The 18,478-nt window shown below is 48.0% G+C and overlaps 1 protein-coding gene across 1 annotated transcript in view; it reads left to right on the top strand.

Annotated features, from left to right (window-relative positions):
* DRD4 (dopamine receptor D4) overlaps window positions 1-18,478 on the top strand; it is a 34,105-nt gene that overhangs the window by 12,608 nt on the left and 3,019 nt on the right. The window contains exons 2-3 of the mRNA XM_030560687.1: window positions 10,611-10,723; window positions 13,366-13,919. Of these exons, the coding sequence (XP_030416547.1) occupies window positions 10,611-10,723; window positions 13,366-13,919 (667 nt within the window). The remainder of the gene's footprint in view (window positions 1-10,610; window positions 10,724-13,365; window positions 13,920-18,478) is intronic.

Below are 18,478 nucleotides of genomic sequence, written 5' to 3'. Positions count from 1 at the left end.
AGCTGTTTGGATCCCCACCCCACATACTCTACTTTTCCTGTCAGATTTACCTGCCTTAGCACCATGAGTCAACTCTTGAGAGCTTTGCAAGAGAGAACAACACTCTGTAACTAACTGAGCAGCTATGCTTCTAGAGAAGTTTTCTATAAATCCTAATGTTGTGACACAAGGTTTGATATCTTGCAACTGACCAGGGCTAGAAGCCTTATCCTGATGGACAGGAGTGGGAAATGCCAGCTCCCCAGTGGGACAAAGCATCCATTTCTCACCCTAATGGCTCATGAGATAGCGGATCATAGATTATTGCCTGTCTGTCAGACACCTCAAACCAGTAGTCTTAGGAGTGGAAGGGACTAATTTCTGCAAGCAGATTTGTGTGGCTTGGTTACGTAAACTACTTTGTCTCTTAGCTCTTTGTAATTGATTAAGGAGGAAAGGAAGATTTTCAGCGGATCTGCTAAACTTAACATGCTCTGACTACAGGTCATCAGTTTTGGAGCCAAGGCATTTCTGGGTCTCTTGGGTGATTCTTGGAACAAAGTACTTCTCAACCATTTATTACCTATTTCTTTAGACTGGAGTTAGATACTGTGGCTTTCTGTATGGTATAAAAGAGCATCTTGCTTGGTATGTGTCTCGTGTGTTTGTTCACCTATTAGAGAACTTTTCTCTTGAAGTCCTGGATGAAAAACGAGAACATTTCCCTCCAGTATTTCCCATGGCTTTTGGGAGACTTGTACTCTTTCACTGATAACACTTAAAGATTCAATCAGAATAATGCAGTCTTAATGGGGAAAACAAATTCATTCATCCCTAGAATTCTAAGGATATTTGTAATCTGGAGCCAGAATGGTTCTGAGGTGGTGGTGAAGACTAGTTGTTATAGTCCAAAGCCTAGATTTTAAAAGTGACTATATTTGGGGTGCCTCAGTTTGAGTCCCTAACCTGAGACAACTTAAAGGGGCCTGATTATTCAGAAAGTGCTGAGCACTCGCCTTCTGAAAGTCAACCCCTTCAATGTGTCTCAAGCTGGACAGCCAAAAATTACTAGTCACTTAAAAAGAAAACACACACACAAAAAAACTTGGCCGCAAAGATTAGACATGGGAAAGGACCTTGGGCAAATTGCTGATGGTCCTTGTTTCTTCCAGCCAACTTGCTCTTCCTTCAGTCCTGTAAGAGGCTGGTTCTGGCTGACGCTTTCCTGAGGAAAGAGGACATTTGCACTACAGATCAGAAAAATATCTGTCTTCTAGAGTGAACAGTTTGTTCGGGTTAGTCAACAAGAGAGCTCCAGCAGTAGCTGCCCCCAGTGTATCTGGCATGTAAACATGTAAACTGAGCTTGCTAGAAGCTCAGATCCTGTAAATTACACCTTCACAAGCTTCGTGTATAAATCTTTTTACTGGTGTAATTTTTGCATTGGTCCTTTAGGCGGTGAGGATGTCAGTCTCTCTCTCAACGTGACTTACTGCAGTCACCATATTGTTAGTCAAAGAGGACTAGAGGCAGCTCCTTTCAGAATCCATCAGTGCTGCTCCTTATTCATCCAAAGAGGCCATTGTTATGTGGTGCAGGACATCTTGGGTTGGCTCCACAAAGGGGACTTAGACTCTGCATGATGTTTAGGTGCCCTGCTACATGGCAAATCCATAGCCCTGAGCTAAGCACCTAGGCTGCTTACGCATTACGTGCCTAAGAATGGGAGTCACAAAAACTAGCATGCTGAGTGGGGAGCCACCTAAGCTAGCCAGGAAGAAATGCCATGGAGAGGCACATGGCCTATGCCACTCCTCTTTAAGGGAGTTAGGTACTTAAGTGCAGGCAGAAGGGGTCATATCCCTCCACGTTGGATTCACAGCCATGACTAAGCCAGTCATCCCTTTCTTGCAAACAATGACGGGCCAGAGAGAGCGAGTGACTCTATAGCCCAGTAGTTGGGGCACTCACCTAGGACACCCACATTCCAGTTCCTGCTTCAATGACTATTTAATTGTGTCTATATAAAGTGGAACAGCTTCAACAGGAGAGATTGAGAAAGACCCACCCCAGAATATCCTATAGCCCAGAGGTTACAGCACTCACCCAAGAAATGGGAGTTCAAGTCCCTGCTCCCAGTCACGCAGAGTAGGGACTTGAATCTGTGTCTCCTTTGCCTTGGGTGAAGGATACAATCATTGGGATAAAGGGGGCAGCAGCACCACCTCAGGCTTCTGCCAGATCAGGCCATGCGGACGAGTTAGATGAGAGAGTGCCTACTGGGAGGATCCCACCGGGACTTCGATGCTGAGCTGTGTTAGGAGGCGTCAGGATCTGGGCAGCTTTGTGAACACCCGCTGGCAGAAATGTAGGCACCTCTAGGGCTAGGGAGCAGCTGAGTGGGGATTCTGAGGATCTAAATTTTGGACTTGGACACCTAAACTGGCAGTTTGGCACTTAATCCCTCTGTGGATCTAGCCCTTTATTTCATCCTCCTTCTTTACTTCTTCTGTTAGCCCAGCAAGCAAGGCACCAGGAGTCCAGCCTGGGCCTCCAACCTGGCAAGGCAGAGTAAAGCATCTAGCTCTGGGGCTGACACACATACCTTCATTCCCTCCCCTCCCCCACCCCCAAGATTTCATTAGCTTTGTTGCTTCTCAGTGGATAGCCAGTGTGGGATTGCTGCTGACATTAGGGTTCATGTTTGTTCATGAGAAGGCACATTCACCGAGATCAGTCCAGCTCTCTTCAGAGAGGAGTCTCGGATCCAAGAGATCAAGGTAATCTGAGTTGTTTCCCTGTCTCATGATTTGTCGTAGGATCTTGGGGTGGCTGCACATGATACAGCGGGTTTGGCAGCTGATGTTCTGATAGGAGTTGCCAGATTGGATCAGACCTGTGGTCCGTCTAGTCCAGTGTCTTGTTTCTGACTGTGGTCAGCACCAGATGCTTCAGAGGATGTTTTGATATATTCATAAATTGAGTCTTAAGGCCAGAGGGGACCACTGTGTTCATCTAGTCTGATCTCCTTTATAGCACAGGCCTCAAAACCTCCCTGAAAAAAGGTGTGAGAAACCCTATACTGGATAATTATGGAAGACCCTGCCTATAAAGAAAGCTGCTTTCTAACCCCAGTCAACTAGAGATTGACTTATGCCTTGAAGCATCTAGCTTTATGTGCCTTCCAATACACCAGACTGTCAGTGAATCCTGTTAAAGGCAGTGTGTGTCACCTCTGCCAAACACAGACCTATGGCTACCCATCTTCTAAGGCCTTGGCTACACTCACACTTTACAGCGCTGCGACTGGGGTGTGAAAAAACACCCCCCTGAGCGCTGCAAGATACAGCGCTGTAAAGCGTCAGTGTAATCAGGGCAGCAGCGCTGGGAGCGCGGCTCCCAGCGCTGCACGCTACACTCGTAAGGGATGTGGTTTACATGCAGCGCTGGGAGAGCTCTCTCCCAGCGCTGCCACTCTGACTACACTCACACTTCAAAGCGCTGCCGCGGCCGCGCTCCCGCAGCACTGCCAGGGCAGCGCTTTGAAATTCCAAATGTAGCCATACCCTAAGAAGTGATGTTAAGACAACTAAAGCTCTTTGAATAGGGACTAGTTAATTAGCCTGGCCTCTCATTAGCCTTCAGCAGGCTGGTTATTGATGCAACTCTTGCAAGAGCTGTGCAAACCACGCCTAGAGAATTTTGTAAGACCTATTGAATGGGATTTGGGGTTGGGGGGTGGCGGCTGGGGGAACCCACTTCTACATTGAGTTCCATTATCTGCTCTGCGTGAAGAGAATGTTCACTAAAAAGAGATCCAGCTTTGGCAGAAAAGCTGCTAATATTTCCCATGGAAAAAACAGAACACTTTTCCCCGTTAAAAAGCAGAAAATAAAAGCGGGTGGAAACTAAGTTGCCTTTAAGCACTATTTAAAGGAGGCCTAAGCCATATAAGATCTTTAAAGCTTTACACTGTGTGCCTTGACAGGCTAATCTCCTGCAACCTAGTGTAATTAGGTAGCAATTAATCACATGACCCAATGAAGCAAGTTCTGTCTCTATTAATTCCAAGTCAGTCAAGTATCCAAGAGGCAGTTGGAGGTGTCTTAGCTAATGCATCCGGAGGGTCATGCTGCATGGCAACAAGTCATTCTTAAATGCTGCTAATACCACATGGAAAACAGACTTTTTCTATTTAGAAGTGATTCACCTTTATATTTTCTTGTCTCCTTCTCTGCTGGAGCCTAGAGAGGAACTAAAACCCTAGGCTGAGACCTTTCAGAAGTGACTAGTGATTTTAGGTCCCCAACTTGAGGCTTCTTAAAGGGGCCTGATTTTCAGAAAGTGCTGAGCTCCTGCCCTTTGAGAATCAGGTCCCTTTAAAGCTGGGCATACCAAAAATGAGGTGCCCAAAACTCACAGGGACTTTTGAAAACCTTGGCCCTCAGATCCGAACTTCCTGTCTTTCTAATAGTCAGACCTAGCCCCCAGGATGTGAATGTGGCAAGACTTGAGGGTTTGACTTGAGGACTGAATCAAAATGCCTTCCCAATGCCCAAGGTGTTGGTGTTTGTATTTGGCCAGTTCTAGAGAGAGGTTCAAAACATTAAGTCTGATCTGAACCTTCATCTGGCTCCAAGGTTCTGGTGAGGGTGTTTGCACAAAAATAACCATTTCCCTGGAGTCCATCTAGTCCTACTCCTCAGCAGAAATCACAACCTTGCACTGACATCACAACTGATTGCTATTAATCCTTGTGCAGCTCCCTTCCCTTGTAAACTATGTGTTTGGGAAGGATTCTGAATACAGTAGAACCTTGAAATTGCAAAGAATTCAGGGGACCACCTACAATGTTAATAAAATCAAAGCTCTGATGGGAACTAAACTTTGAACCTATTACTTCTAAAGAGAGCAGAGTTCTTACGTGTGCAAAATCTTAGACCTAGCTTCATGGACCATCCTTCTAACTAGAGCAAGGGAAGGAAAGTTATCAGAACTTGGGATGGAGGCATTTCGATTAAACAATTCCTTAAACTGAGTTAATAAAATCGAAGCTTTTCAGCAGATGTTTGTTGATGGTTTTCCATGGGGCATCGGCATCTCTTTAACTTTGCAGGAATACCTGAGAAATGGCAATGTAGTATTTATTTGGTCTGAGGCTTACTGGGTTGCCTGAATGAGACTTGCCCAGTGACAGCGAGCAGCTTCCAACTGGGGATTTCCCTGCCTCTCCTTCAAACTTTGTCCCTTCCTATTCTGGGGGACTTCAAAGGGATATGGTATTAATGTCGTTGCTTCTGTTGAAAAGGATGGTGCATGAGCATAGGGTTTAGACTTTCACACATCAAAGCTCAACTCAGAGATGAAGGGATTCAAAGTTTAGTTCCCATTGTTTGCATTTATAGTGGACCTCACTGAGATCCGGGGCATCTGTCTGGAGAATGGGAGAACCAGAGCATTACTATCACGAATCATAATTTGGTTGCTGGTTTGCTCCTGGGGCAGCACAACTGTGCTGGTAGTTATACAGGGCTTGTGGTTAAACCACACTTTGACCCCAGAGAAAGGGACAACTAAGCATCAATAAAAGTGGCAAAATCTGACTTGGGGTGCTCAGTCTGGAGCAAGATTTGCATTATATAATTGTAATTCCCCTCGATCTTCTGTCGCGTGCAATGGAGGCTGGGGTGCAAGGTGCATTGGTCCATTAGACACTAGTGTATGTATTTTATCTGTATTTATATATAAAAGGACATTTTTTACAAAAAGTATTTACTTGGATGGCCCCTTGCCCACCCCTCCATGACTGAAGATGTTTGTGCTTTACCAAAAAACAGCCCAGTTTCTCCTTTCGACCCCTGTCCATGGTCTGGGGGACACATCTTGTAAATGACCTGCAATGTTGCAGAGTCAGCCTTGAGATATCACTGAAGGATGGACAAAGAGAGGGGAAGAGGGGTTGGGAAGGAGCAGAATCTTGTTCAGATATACAGAGTATGTACAGCAGTTGGCATACATGCCAGTCTGGCTCTGAGACAGTCCCCTATTACTGTGCCGGGGAGGATTCCCTGGTGCAAAAGTCCCCCTCTATAGCAAACAACGGGCAAGACTGAGTGTGTACTTTCAGCACTGAGCAAGGGAAAGCATGAAGCTCTACCACCCCAGCAAGCCAAAGCGATTCCAAGTCTCAGTTCCCTTTGAGCCTGCTTGCCACCTTGTATCCAGTCTTCTCCACCTCCGGCCCTGCCCACATTCTCACCTGAAAGGAGTGTCAGACATGGAGCAGCTGCTCTTCCTGCCCACCCCCGGGTCCCTGATCTGGGGAAGCCCTGTACAATCACACAGCAGGAGGAACCTTATGCCCCCTGACTTCCTTGCACAGCCCTGCAGGGCTCAGTCACAATCATTGAAGCTAGAGCTGAAAGAGCCCTAGTGGCTCACCCAACCTGTCTCTTTGCCAGACTCTTCCTGTGACATTCCCAAGGAAGCTGGGAGTCTCAGATTTCAGTGAAATGGTTTTCTTTACCAAACCCCTCCCCCCTCCCCCCCAACGACATAAGGGATGAGGCCTGGTCTTAGAGAGAGCGCCTAACTTGATCCAAGTAAGTCTCTAGTCTCCCTCCCGTGAGATACCTGCACTCGCCCCAGGATGGTGCTGTGCCGTAATTCCTGATGCTGCATATTTTGTTCACCTGTCCCAAGAAATGGAGTCTCTGTCACTAGCTCAAGGAAACTGTTCCACATGCTAAAATATCTCAGTGCCAGGAAGCTGTTCCTGATATCCAGTCTAAATTCCTGCCTTTCTGAGCACCATTCCATTGCTCCTAGTTCTACCCTTGCATATCCTGCTAAATAACTCCTCTTCCTCTCCCAGGAGCATACAGATTCTTAGCATGTCTCAACGGTGTTTAGCTCTTTCCTTAAAAATACTTAGCTCTTTATCTTCCCCCAGACGCTATCTCTAGCTCTTCAGCTCCCACAATCATTTTTGTTGCTGTTTTCTCAACTCCCTCCAGTTCCATCAATATCTTCCTGCTAATGCAGTAGCTGAATGAAATATTCAGGCAGCCACTGCACCAGGGCTATATAAGAGAGTGACTGTTACTCCTCAGCTTGGCAATGGGATGTTTCCGCAGTATAATAAGCGGACAAGCGGTTGTGCCTTAGCAAATGTCATAGTTAACAGCGCGCTATGAGATTTGTGTAACTCTGTGCTGTTTTCAGCTCACGTCATCCGCTTTTCCGGCCACACTCGGGTCTCAAAATGCCATTGGCTCACCTGCAATGGGAAGTGAAACTAGGACACTCGGATGTTACTGAGTGGGTAATTAGGCGTCATATGGGGAGATAAATGGTCACCAAATATTCAGCCTCTGTGCTGATGTTAGAGCCCCATAGACAATATGGGCTTCCGGACTTCAGTCAGTCTGCACTCAGGTTCAGTGCCTGTGGGGACTAGCTCTCAGATTCTGACTGCATCTGAAAGCATAAACGTCCCCAGGTGAGGATGAAAATTGGGCAGGGACTGTGCTTTGCACGGCACCTAGCACGCACATGTGCGCTACTGGAAGCAAATAACACTCATGGAGAGCAGGGAACTTCTGGAGCTTGCAGTCCTGATTCTGGTCTCAGACTGATGTAATTCCATCAGCCTCAGTGGGGTTACTCCTGATTTAGGGCTTCAATGGGAGTCTTTTCGATATATTCCAGTGGCATTGTATCAGGCCCTTTATACTGGTCAGTGAGATCAGAATCAGGCCTCATATCTCCAGGCAGAACTAAGTGAGAGATCACTGGTCAAAATAACCTGGTTCCTTCAGAGAGAGAGGAGCAGATGCAATGGGTGTGAAGATAAAGGTTGCTTATTGGAGAAGTCATAGAATATCAGGGTTGGAAGGGATCTCAGGAGGTCATTTAGTCCAACCCGCTGCTCAAAGCAGGACCAATCCCCAACCTTTTTTTTTTTTTTTTTTTTTTTTTACCCCAGATCTCTAAGTGGCCCTCTCAAGGATTGAGCTCACAACCCTAGGTTTAGTAGGCCAATGCTCAGACCACTGAGCAAACCCTTGCTGGGACATTGGCAGCTCTACCCTAGCACAGTCAGAGAGCACAACCTCTGCGCTTCAAACATCTGGCTTATTCTAGATCGTGGTGTTAGCATGCCATGGCTTCAGAAAAAAATGTACAGCATGTGGTAAGGTAAGAAATACATAAATACATTACTGAATTGCTAAGTGACCCTGATGCTGTGATTAGATTTAAAACTTGTTTAAACAGAAAGAAAACTCACTCTCTATGCAAAGGAATAAATGGACACAAATCAGATGTCAAGAATTATTATAACATTCAAAAACCAGTCAGAGAACACTTCAACCTCCCTGGCCACTCAATTAAGGGACCTCAAAGTCACAGTACTCCAACAAAAAAAGCTTCAAAAACAGACTCCAATGAGAAACTGCAGAATTGGAATTAATTTGCAAACTGGACGCCATTAAATTAGGCTTGAATAAAGACTGGAAGTGGATTGGTCATTACACAAAGTAAAAACTATTTCCCTGTGCAAAATTTCCCTCGCCGACTATTACTCAGACCGTCTTGTCAACTGTTAGAAATGGGCCATCCTGATTATCACTACAAACTTTTTTTTTTCTCCTGCTGATAATAGCCCACCTTAATTGATTACTCTCCTTACAGTTGGTATGGCAACACCCATTTTTTCATGTTCTGTGTGTGTGTGTGTATATATATATATATCTTCCTACTTTATTTTCCACTGCATGCATCCGATGAAGTGGGTTTTAGCCCACAAAAGTTTATGCTCAAATAAATTTGTTAGTCTCTAAGGTGCCGCAAGTACTCCTGTTCTTTTCACGCAATACTTATATTGCAGAAAGGTCAAAAGAGCCTTGTAAATGACAAAAGCTCTCAATTTAAAACCATATTATGATCCATATTATTTGAAATTACACATGTTGTTTGCTAAGCTTAGTGTTTTGTTTGTAAGGGGACATTGGTTCTGTTAGCTGACCGTTAACTTTTCCAAAAACTGAGGGCTTGTCTACACTTAAGCAGCTGCGTGGCACTTCAGTGAAGATGCTGCCTATGTTGATGGCAGGGATTCTCCTACCTGCGCAGGTACTCCACCTCCCCGAGAGGCGGTAGTGTAGCTATGTGATGGGAGAAGCCCTCCCATTTACCTAACGTTGTCTATGTGGGGAGTTAGGTCGCTATAACATAGTTATGGGTATAACATAATTATACCCATGTAAATTGCATAGACCAGCTCTGAGACTAGAGAATTGCATTGCAAATTAATGCCTAGGAAGGGTATTATTCCTAGTAATGTGTTATCCATCGTAACCCTGAAACTCCACCTTGATCAGCGAATTACAGAGACAAGTCCCTTCTGCACTGCTCATGTCGATGCAAGCATCAGCTCAAGGCTGGTCCAAAGTTCCTTGAATGTCTCCTTTCCATCAAGCCCACCCATCCGTGTAGGTGATTGTCAGCTGGCTGCTTAAAGCTGTTTGAAAATTCGGAAAATGGGTTCATAAAGAAATTCAAAATGTTTTTTTCCCCTTTCTGCAGGGTTCAGAAAGGACCCATTTTCCATAAATGCTTTTCGCAACCTGATCAATTCAACTGTTTGGGGGATGGTCCATTGTGGGGTATATACTCTGCAAAGTTTATACTCCAGCCAATCTGTGCTAGACAAATGTGGCCAAGTTCTGGAATGAAAATTGCTGCTGGCACTTTTCCTCTGCCCCGCACTAAGGATGGTGGCTGTGATCACACCAAGAGAGATTATGTTGTTCATTTCCCCAAAACTAGAACTGCTTTAGCATACTCCCAGAGGGGCTGCTCGTTATCTAGTGTGGCAGGGTAAAATAATTGTGTAGTAATGAGTAGTAATTTATCTGTGTAGTTATTTACAAATGGAGCATTCATACTTAGACCAAGTAAAAGAGGAATCACTTTTTGGGGTTGAGGATCTGTAAATTAACTAGGGAACCCATCTCAGATTAAATCGGTTACCTCTTTGTTCTGAGGGCTCAGGGGTGGTGGTTATGGACCCTGATGAAAAATGACTTTCAGGTGGGTTTCCCCCCACTCCTTTTAGCAGTGGTTGTATTGTATCCCAGTTCTGCTGGGTGGTGTTTTGGGTGGAAACATTAACCTTACCTTAGCATGAACCTCCAGCCAGTCTAAAAATTAAGGGATAACAAAGCTGTGATCTACAACATGTGAATAAACCACTTGCGTGGACGTCAACTCAGTGGGGGATTGTAGCTAGGACAGAGAAGGGATTATCTGATTTTAAACCTTTTTTTTTTCTTCCCCTCTAGGACAATCTCAGACCTTGTGAATGTGTCTAGGATCCCCTATTAAAACATGTTGAAGTGATACTTATAGTTCCAGGGTGCACAGATCCCTACTAATCGCACAAGCCTGAGCAGTCTGGCCCCCTGAATCTGAGCTGGGGTGGCTAGCTCAAGCTGCTGCCTGAGTTGCAATATCCGCACAGCTGTTTTTTAGCGAGGAGCGAGAGTCTGTCTACCCATAATGACCTGCAAAGCCCTGTGCGGCATCAGGGACTGACATGCACTGACTGCCCCTCTCTTTGCCCTCAGTTCCAGGGAGGAGTGTGGGCCTTGAGCACGGGTCTGTGTGACGCACTGATGACCATGGATGTGATGCTGTGCACGGCCTCTATCTTCAACCTCTGTGCTATCAGCGTGGATCGGTAAGCACATCCCCCAGCTACTTAGCCCATCCGAGCTTGTCTGTTGTCTGGGCTTTACAACCCTTCCCCCGGGAAATCATTGAAGGGATGTTTCTCCACCTGCCTTCTGTATTGAAGCGGTGCTGAGGTCAGATGGGCTGGGACTTTCCTCATTGCCATGCAGGGAGTCCCTAGCCCTGTTCCCCCTGGGGAAGTCCCTCTTGGATTGAATCTGTTTCCCCTATCTCCAGCCTCAGTTTTGGTGGAGATTTGCTCCCTCATCTCTCCAAGGCTTGGAGTCCAAGCAGTCTGGGAGCAGTTAATAGTGATGCCAAAGGCAGAAACCGGGCTGATGAGAGCTGTCCCTTATTGGGTTTGACTTGAGAGAGTGAACTATGTCTAGAATAAGCCTTCAGCCACTTGGATTCCAGAGTTCTGCCCTAATTCCCAGATCAGAGGACCAAGCTGAGGTAAGCGGAGCGTTAAGTCTCAGGGCCCCTTCAGTCCTGGCCTCTCTGCTTGGATGGCCAAGGGGTGTGGTGTAGACACCAGTCCATTAGAAGCTGGATTTAGACCTAACATGCTTCACACAGGCCACCAAACAGCTGTTGGATGCCGTCTTTGTTTTTGAGGCTGGGAAAGCTGCTACGCCCAACACCACTTGCAGATATCGCCTGTTCCTTGGTGGCAAGGCTCCATGTTGGCTTTCTGCCTATCACTTTGAAATAAACAGAGCAGAACCCAGCGTAGCAGGTCGGGATGATTTGGATGGCAGTGGCAGGATATTGCTGCATCACAAAAGGCTGTTTATTGTTCAGGAAGGTTGTCCTTCCTGGGGATTTGGAGGTGACAGTCGATTCCTGAACAGAAATAAGTTAGCTGGGCCAGTGAAGGAATGAGTAAGAAACAGCTGGGAAGTGATCAATTGGTCATAGAGTGCCCTTTGCAGAGCTCAGCTCCCTCTTTGCTCTGTGGTCCCAGTGCTCCAAACACCAGCCTGACCTCCTCCTGGCAGCACACGTGTAACAAGAATAGCTCCCTACAAGATTTAATTACAGCCCCAGGCGCTCATTTCATTTACATTTCAATAGGCTGGCTATGGCATGTCAGCAAAATAAGAGTTGAGAACCTATTTACGGAGGATTAATAACTCTGTCCGAGGGTACATTTGCTACATTGCTATTGCAAGCTGTGGCTTTTAATCCATGGTCAGTGTCTTAAACACCATGGGTTATTGCACATACATCATCTGTCTCATGAATTGAAGTGACAACAGCTGTCTGGAACCCGAGGTGAGGAAAGGAGAAGCTTTTCTGGCTCAGAACTGACTGATCCACATTAATAACCTGGCCACCGCCATCTGGCACATGCTTGGTGACCTACAGTAAAATGCACTATCCCCTCCACGCTGCAGAGGCTTTATATTGAGGGAGTCTTGGTGAGGTGAACGCCAAAATCCCAGGTAGTGGTGAGGCACACAGGCAAAGCATTCTGTATAAAGCAGTTCGTGTGGGCGGATGTGTATTACACTGCTGTGTGGGAAGCTCAACCTGGGAATGATATGGCCACCCTCTTTCTAGGGGAGAAAGCGGCAATTGTGGGAACTTTTAGTAATGATTAGGGTGAGGGGAAGGCAGCTGAGAAAGTTCCCCTTTCCTGTTGTCAGGGAGCCATGCTATTCTCTTCTGCAGTGCAGCGTGGGAAATAAATACCATGTGGGGGGTGGGAGTTGGCAGTGAGATCAGGAGCTCATGCACTGAGTAGCACTTGTGGGTATGATGCACCATATTCTTGGGAATGATGAGGGGAGAGGCAGTGCCACCACATAGGGCTTCAGCAGCCAGTCTGCTAGAGGGAGTGATGGCCTGGGAAGGAACTGAGCATCCCTAGATGGAGAATAGGGGTGATGAAGGAGGCGGGTGTCAGAGTGGGGTCAGGGAAGAACTAACTGAGGGAGCAGCTACCCTAGAACAAAGCAGTGAATGTCGCCCAAACAAATGGCTGGACTTCACCTTCCCTCCCGTCCTTTGATCACCAAACATGGCCCCCCAAAATGGCAGGAGTAACAGATGTTAAGGCCAGAAGGGACCATGGGATGACCGACCAACCAGCCTGAGCTCCTGCACAAGTCATAGAATCTCACCCAGGGATGAGATGAGATTTGTCCTGTCCTGAAGAGACGCTAAAGCCCTGCTTATGTTAAGGGAATTCACACCAGTGTAACATCATGGATGTAGAGACAGCAGCACAAACCCCTATTATGCCACAGTGCACAGGCACCATGGGGGGCTAATGCTGGTGCAGCTGGATCTCGGCTGCTGTTCCACTTTGTGCCAGTGCCATGTGAGTTATGAGGATTTGGGTACATCAACGTAGCAATACTGCTGGGAATGGCCTAGTGGTAGATGAGGCTTAGTGGTCTGATGGTGTTCTCCTAAACGTGCAGGGGAAGAAGGGGTCCCAACCAACAGCAGGATCTCAGCCTGGTGCGGGGCTGGGTGTGGAAGAACATTGACTGATTGCTCCATTTACTGTCAGAGTCATTGCGCAGGCAACTCACTCAGTGATCGATGGGAGAAGAGGACATGCTCTGCTAGCACCACTCTCCCAGCTCAGGGCAGCTCCATGCTACCAGCCTTGACCCTGTTTTCTCTATGTCACAGGTTCATCGCCGTTTCCATCCCGCTGAACTACAACCGGCAGCAGATCGACCTGCGGCAGCTGATCCTCATCTCCACCACTTGGATCTTTGCTTTCGCCGTGGCATCCCCAGTCATCTTCGGCCTCAACAACGTCCCAGACAGGGACCCCACCTTGTGTCAGCTGGAGGATAACAACTACATTGTTTACTCCTCCATCTGCTCCTTCTTCATCCCCTGTCCGGTCATGCTGGTCCTCTACTGTGCCATGTTCCAGGGACTGAAGCGGTGGGAGGAGGCCAGGAAAGCCAAGCTGAAGAGCAGCGTGTATGCGGGTGGCCAGAAGCTGTGCTGCCCACCTCCCCTCCTGGAGAGGAAGCAGGCTGAGATCAAGCTGCAGGAGTGCAGTCTGTATGACCGCTCCGAGTGCTCTTTCCCCATGGGGTACATGATGAACAGTGGCATCCAGACTGTCTCCTGCCCTCACCTCAAGTACTCCCACCCAGCACACAAACAGAAACAGGCCAAGATCAATGGCCGTGAGAGGAAGGCTATGAAGGTGCTGCCGGTTGTGGTCGGTAAGTGGATGTTCCTCATTACATGGCTGCTAGAACAGTGGGGGGGAGGGGGGTTTATTCTGGGACTGGGATTTTCAGAAAGGCTTTGTATGTTGGGGGCTGTCTGTGTTTAAAAATTGGTCTCTGATTCAGGTGTTGTCTTGAATATCTGCCCCCAATTGTCAGCTTTTTTAAGCATCTGTAAATGTAGTCATGAGTGCATTTGAAAATCTGGCCCCAGGTGGGCTCTTGTATTTTAACAGGGCACCACTAGCCTTCTTCCCACCCACCCCTTAGCCAGGATTAGCACTTGATTGTCTCAGGAACATCTGGACTAAGATCTCACCTGGTGTTCCAGTCTCATGTCTGCTTCAGATGCAGCTGTCATGCTTAATTCTTCAGCGTGATTCACACCAATGGGGAGCACGCCAGACTCTTCTGTTCCAGCTCTGCAGTGTTCTCCTTGGGTGCAAGACTGGCAAGGAAGACAGGGGCCCCAATATGCCCTTAATGCAGCACTCCCAGCATGGTGAGAATACTGGCTGCTGTACTGGGAGGAAGAAACATATCACCAGTTCTCTGATCTCATGCCCAAAGGGCTAGGCTGAGATCTATTTGCTAATGGGGATTGGGTAGTGAACAGAAAAGCTTCCCTAAGCAGCAAAGATGGAAGTATTTGAATCCTTTTGTTTAATGCAAGGATCCCATGATGATCAGCACACGGTAGGTGATTGTCCATCCCAGGGAGCTGGCTATGGACAGGACAGGGTCCCTGCGATTCCCAAGCCTGACAGCAGCACTGTGCTCCAGAAAGTGAGCTTGCATTTAAACAAACACACGGGCTTCAATGGGCAGAAGCAACTAGTGAGTTTTGGTAGGTTTAGTCTCTAATGCACGATGACTCGTTGGCCTTGGTAGGATGGACTGTGTGGTATTTCTAGCCTGTCTGGAAGTGTACAGTACTGAAAGCCTCAAGAAAAGGCCTAGAGGTTTGGATAATTAGTTTTGCTAAGTATCTGTACTTCGAAGTGCAACTGAGGGCCAGGTCCCAGCGTGGCTTGGGCAGATGGTCCGGGGGTGTAAGGTGCCCCCTTGTTTTCCCACCTCAACTACCTGCACTGCAGGACAGAGGTAGTTGCTACCAAGCTGCTACATCCTCCCCTGGGTAGGTAGGTGGGGAGTAGGCAGGGGTGGGTGAGGCATAGGTGGGGCCAAGGTCTCCATTCCCCCCCCCCATGCTTTGCCAGGTGCAGGGCACTCCTCCTCCCACCCCCACCAAAGTGGGGGTGAACGAGGCAGAGTCAGCGTCTTGTGCTGCCCCCTGTGTGGGGTGAAGGGCAGAGCTATGATTTAGCCCTGCAGTTTTGGAAGTTTGATTGATTGATCATCATGACTAATCAAGCACCTAGAACTAGAAATAATTCTCTAGCCATCCTGGCTCAACTGCTGTGACCTGCAGTGCAATAGGTGAGGGAAGCAAAGCTGCTCTGACCAGGGCTAATCCTATCTCATCTCCCCTGTCTGAAAATACTCATACTACTCCCACATGGAAATCCATGCTGGCCTCTCTTGTTATGGCTAATGATGATGCTTATCCTAAAACCTTTACAGCTCTTTAATCTGATAGTGTCTATCTGTGCCTTCAGCTGTCTTTTATTGGACCAGTTTCTGTTGGTGAGAGAGACAAGTTTTTGAGCTTACCCCAGAGCTCTTCTTCAGGTCTAAGGGGAACTCCCAGCATCACAACAAAGCACAAGGGGGGACAAATTGTTTAGCATAAGTAGTTGGCACATATTGTAAGGGACCATTCAGGATAGAATGGTCCATTAACAACTCTGCAGTCAGAGGACAAAAAGAGAGGGTTAGTGGGTTACAGATTGTTGTAATAAGCCAGAAATCCATTGTCTCTGTTCAGTCCATGAAGGCCAGGGCTACACTACAGATATTTATTGATATAACCATGTTGCTTGGGTGTGAAAAATCCACATCCCCGAGCAACGTACTTATACCAGGCTAATGCCCGATATAGAGCTTCTCCCATCAACATAGCTACCGCCTCTTGCGGGCGTAGATTAACTGTGCCGCCAGGAGCGTCTTCACTTAAAATGCTGCATCAGCACCTATGCACTGCTGTAGCACTTTGTGTGCAGACCTGCTCTAGCAGAGGAATGAATTCAGGCTCTCAAGCTTGTCTTGTGAAATTGTTGTGCAGGTTTCCTTTGAGGATGAGGGCTGACAGGCCCGATATAGAGGGATCGCTTTGTGAAAAGTGTTCACCTGCAGGTGATAGTGCTTGTCTTTTACCCTTTTCTTGTGTGAGTTCATTCCACAGACAGCGCAGTGATTGTCTGGCATAGAGAAAGCCCCTGGCTGGAAGCCAGAATAATTCAAACTGGAAATGGACAAAACTTTTTACTACTAAGGAGCAGGGATGTGGTGGCGTCTTTACATCAGAGTTGGCTTGCTGGCTAAAAGCTAGGCAAGAGATGGTCCTGTTGGGCTTTAAAATCTGTGAATCCCGAAAAGCTAATGACTCAAGGGCCTTTTCTGCCCTTATTTGTCTCCTTGAAGGCTTTTCTGTTACGTGAGGACTAAACACTCAAGCATCAGTATCATGACTATTCACCACATGCTGCAGAAGATACATTTGGTTCAAGAGCCATTTCCTATTGAAATGGACTGTACATAAAGGCAGGAATTCGATGATGTAGCAGGACAACTTATTCCACCACTCAGACCATGTCTACACTACCACTTAAGTCAGCAAAACTTGTCACTCAATGGCGTGAACCCTCCCCCCGGCCTCCCAGCGACAAGTTTCACCGGCATAAGTGGTGGTGTGCACAGCTGCTACTGCTCCTGGAGGTGGTAGTAATTATGACAATGGGAGAGCTCTCTCCTGTCGCCATAGAGCGGCTACGCAAGCGATTGTACAGCAGTGCATCTGAATCAGTACAGCCGGGCCGCTGTAAGCTTGCTAGTTTAGACATGGTGTTATTGCTCAGCCTCCTGTCTGGGCACAAGGGCACAATGCCAGGATGCAGACTGGGGTATGTGTCCGTAGGTCCCTGTGGGTCTAGAGCAGAGGTGGGCAAACTTTTTGGCCTGAGGGCCACATTGGGGTATGGAAATTGTGTGGCAGGCCATCAATGCTCATGAAATTGGGGGTAGGGACACAGGAAGAGGTGTGGGCTCTGGGGTGGGGCCAGAAATGAGGAGTTCAGGGTGCAGGGTGGGGCTCTAGGGTGGGGTACCAGGGGGTGGTGGTAAAGGCTCTGGCATGGGGCTGAGGATGAGGGGTTTGGGGTGCAGGAAGGGGCTCCAGGCTGGGACCATTGGGTTCAGAGGGTGGGAGGGGGATCAGGGATGGGGCAGGCTGTTGTGGCATGAGGGGCTGCGGGCTTGGGGGGGGGGGGCGGGGGATCAGGGACTTGGAGTGCAAGAGGGGGCTCTGGGCTGGGATTGAGGGGTTCAGAGGGGGCATCGGGGCTATGGCAGGGTATTGGGGTACAGAGGCGGGCTCAGGGTGCAGGCTTCAGGCGGCGCTTACTGCAAGCAGCTGCTGAAAGCATGTCCACCATCTGGCTCCAAGGTACAGCCAGGCGACTCTGCGCGCTGCCCTGTCTGCAAGCACCACCCTTGCAGCTCCCATTGGCTGGGAACTGTGGCCCATGGGAGCTGCGGGGGCGGTGCCTGCAGACTGGACAGAGTGCAGAGCCGCCTGGCCATGTCTCCACGAACTACATAGGAGCTAGAGGGGGGTCGTGCTGTCTGTTTTCTGGGAGCCATGCGGAGCGGGACAAGCCTCTGACCCTGCTCCCTGGCTGGAGCTGAGGGCTAGATTAAATAGTCTGAAGGGCCGGATGTGACCCACAGGCTGTAGTTTGTCCACCCCTGGTCTAGAGGGTGGGGATCAGTTTGTTCTTGAAGTAGCTTTCCATGAAGGCCAGGAGTCCAGCTGTTTTTGTAATTGATCCATGCACTACCAACAGAGAGATTTTGAGTAATTCCAAGAAAGTGTCACATACAACTGTGTGCAGCAGCGCTGAGACCCTCATCACAGGTGTGTCAAAGGGCCACAAAGACAGTGGGGTTGCACTCCATCCCCCTCCACTGTTCTGTCCTGCATGCTCAAGAAGTCACTGTTTTTAATAACAAAAATCTCTCACTGGTTCAAGAGACTAAGAATATGTCTACATCTACAATTTTGCAGCGCTGGTTGTTACAGCTGTATTAGTACAGCTGTATAGGGCCAGCGCTGCAGAGTGGCCACACTTACAGCAACCAGCGCTGCAAGTGGTGTTAGATGTGGCCACACTGCAGCGCTGTTGGGCGGCTTCAAGGGGGGTTTGGGGAACGCGAGAGCAAACCGGGGAAGGAGACCTGCTTGATTACCAGAGGCTTCCTCAGGTATGCTGGGATACCTGCTTATTCCACGGAGGTCAAGAAAAGTGCTGGTAAGTCTCTACACTTGATTACCAGCACTGGATCACCAGTGCTGGATCCTCTACACCCGAGACAAAACAGGAGTACGGCCAGCGCTGCAAACAGGGAGTTGCAGCGCTGGTGATGCCCTGCAG

Source organism: Gopherus evgoodei, chromosome 4 (assembly GCF_007399415.2).
Source record: "Gopherus evgoodei ecotype Sinaloan lineage chromosome 4, rGopEvg1_v1.p, whole genome shotgun sequence".
Lineage (NCBI taxonomy): Eukaryota > Metazoa > Chordata > Testudines > Testudinidae > Gopherus > Gopherus evgoodei.
Note: the sequence above shows the minus strand (reverse complement) of the source record. Positions and strands in the feature narration are given on the sequence as shown.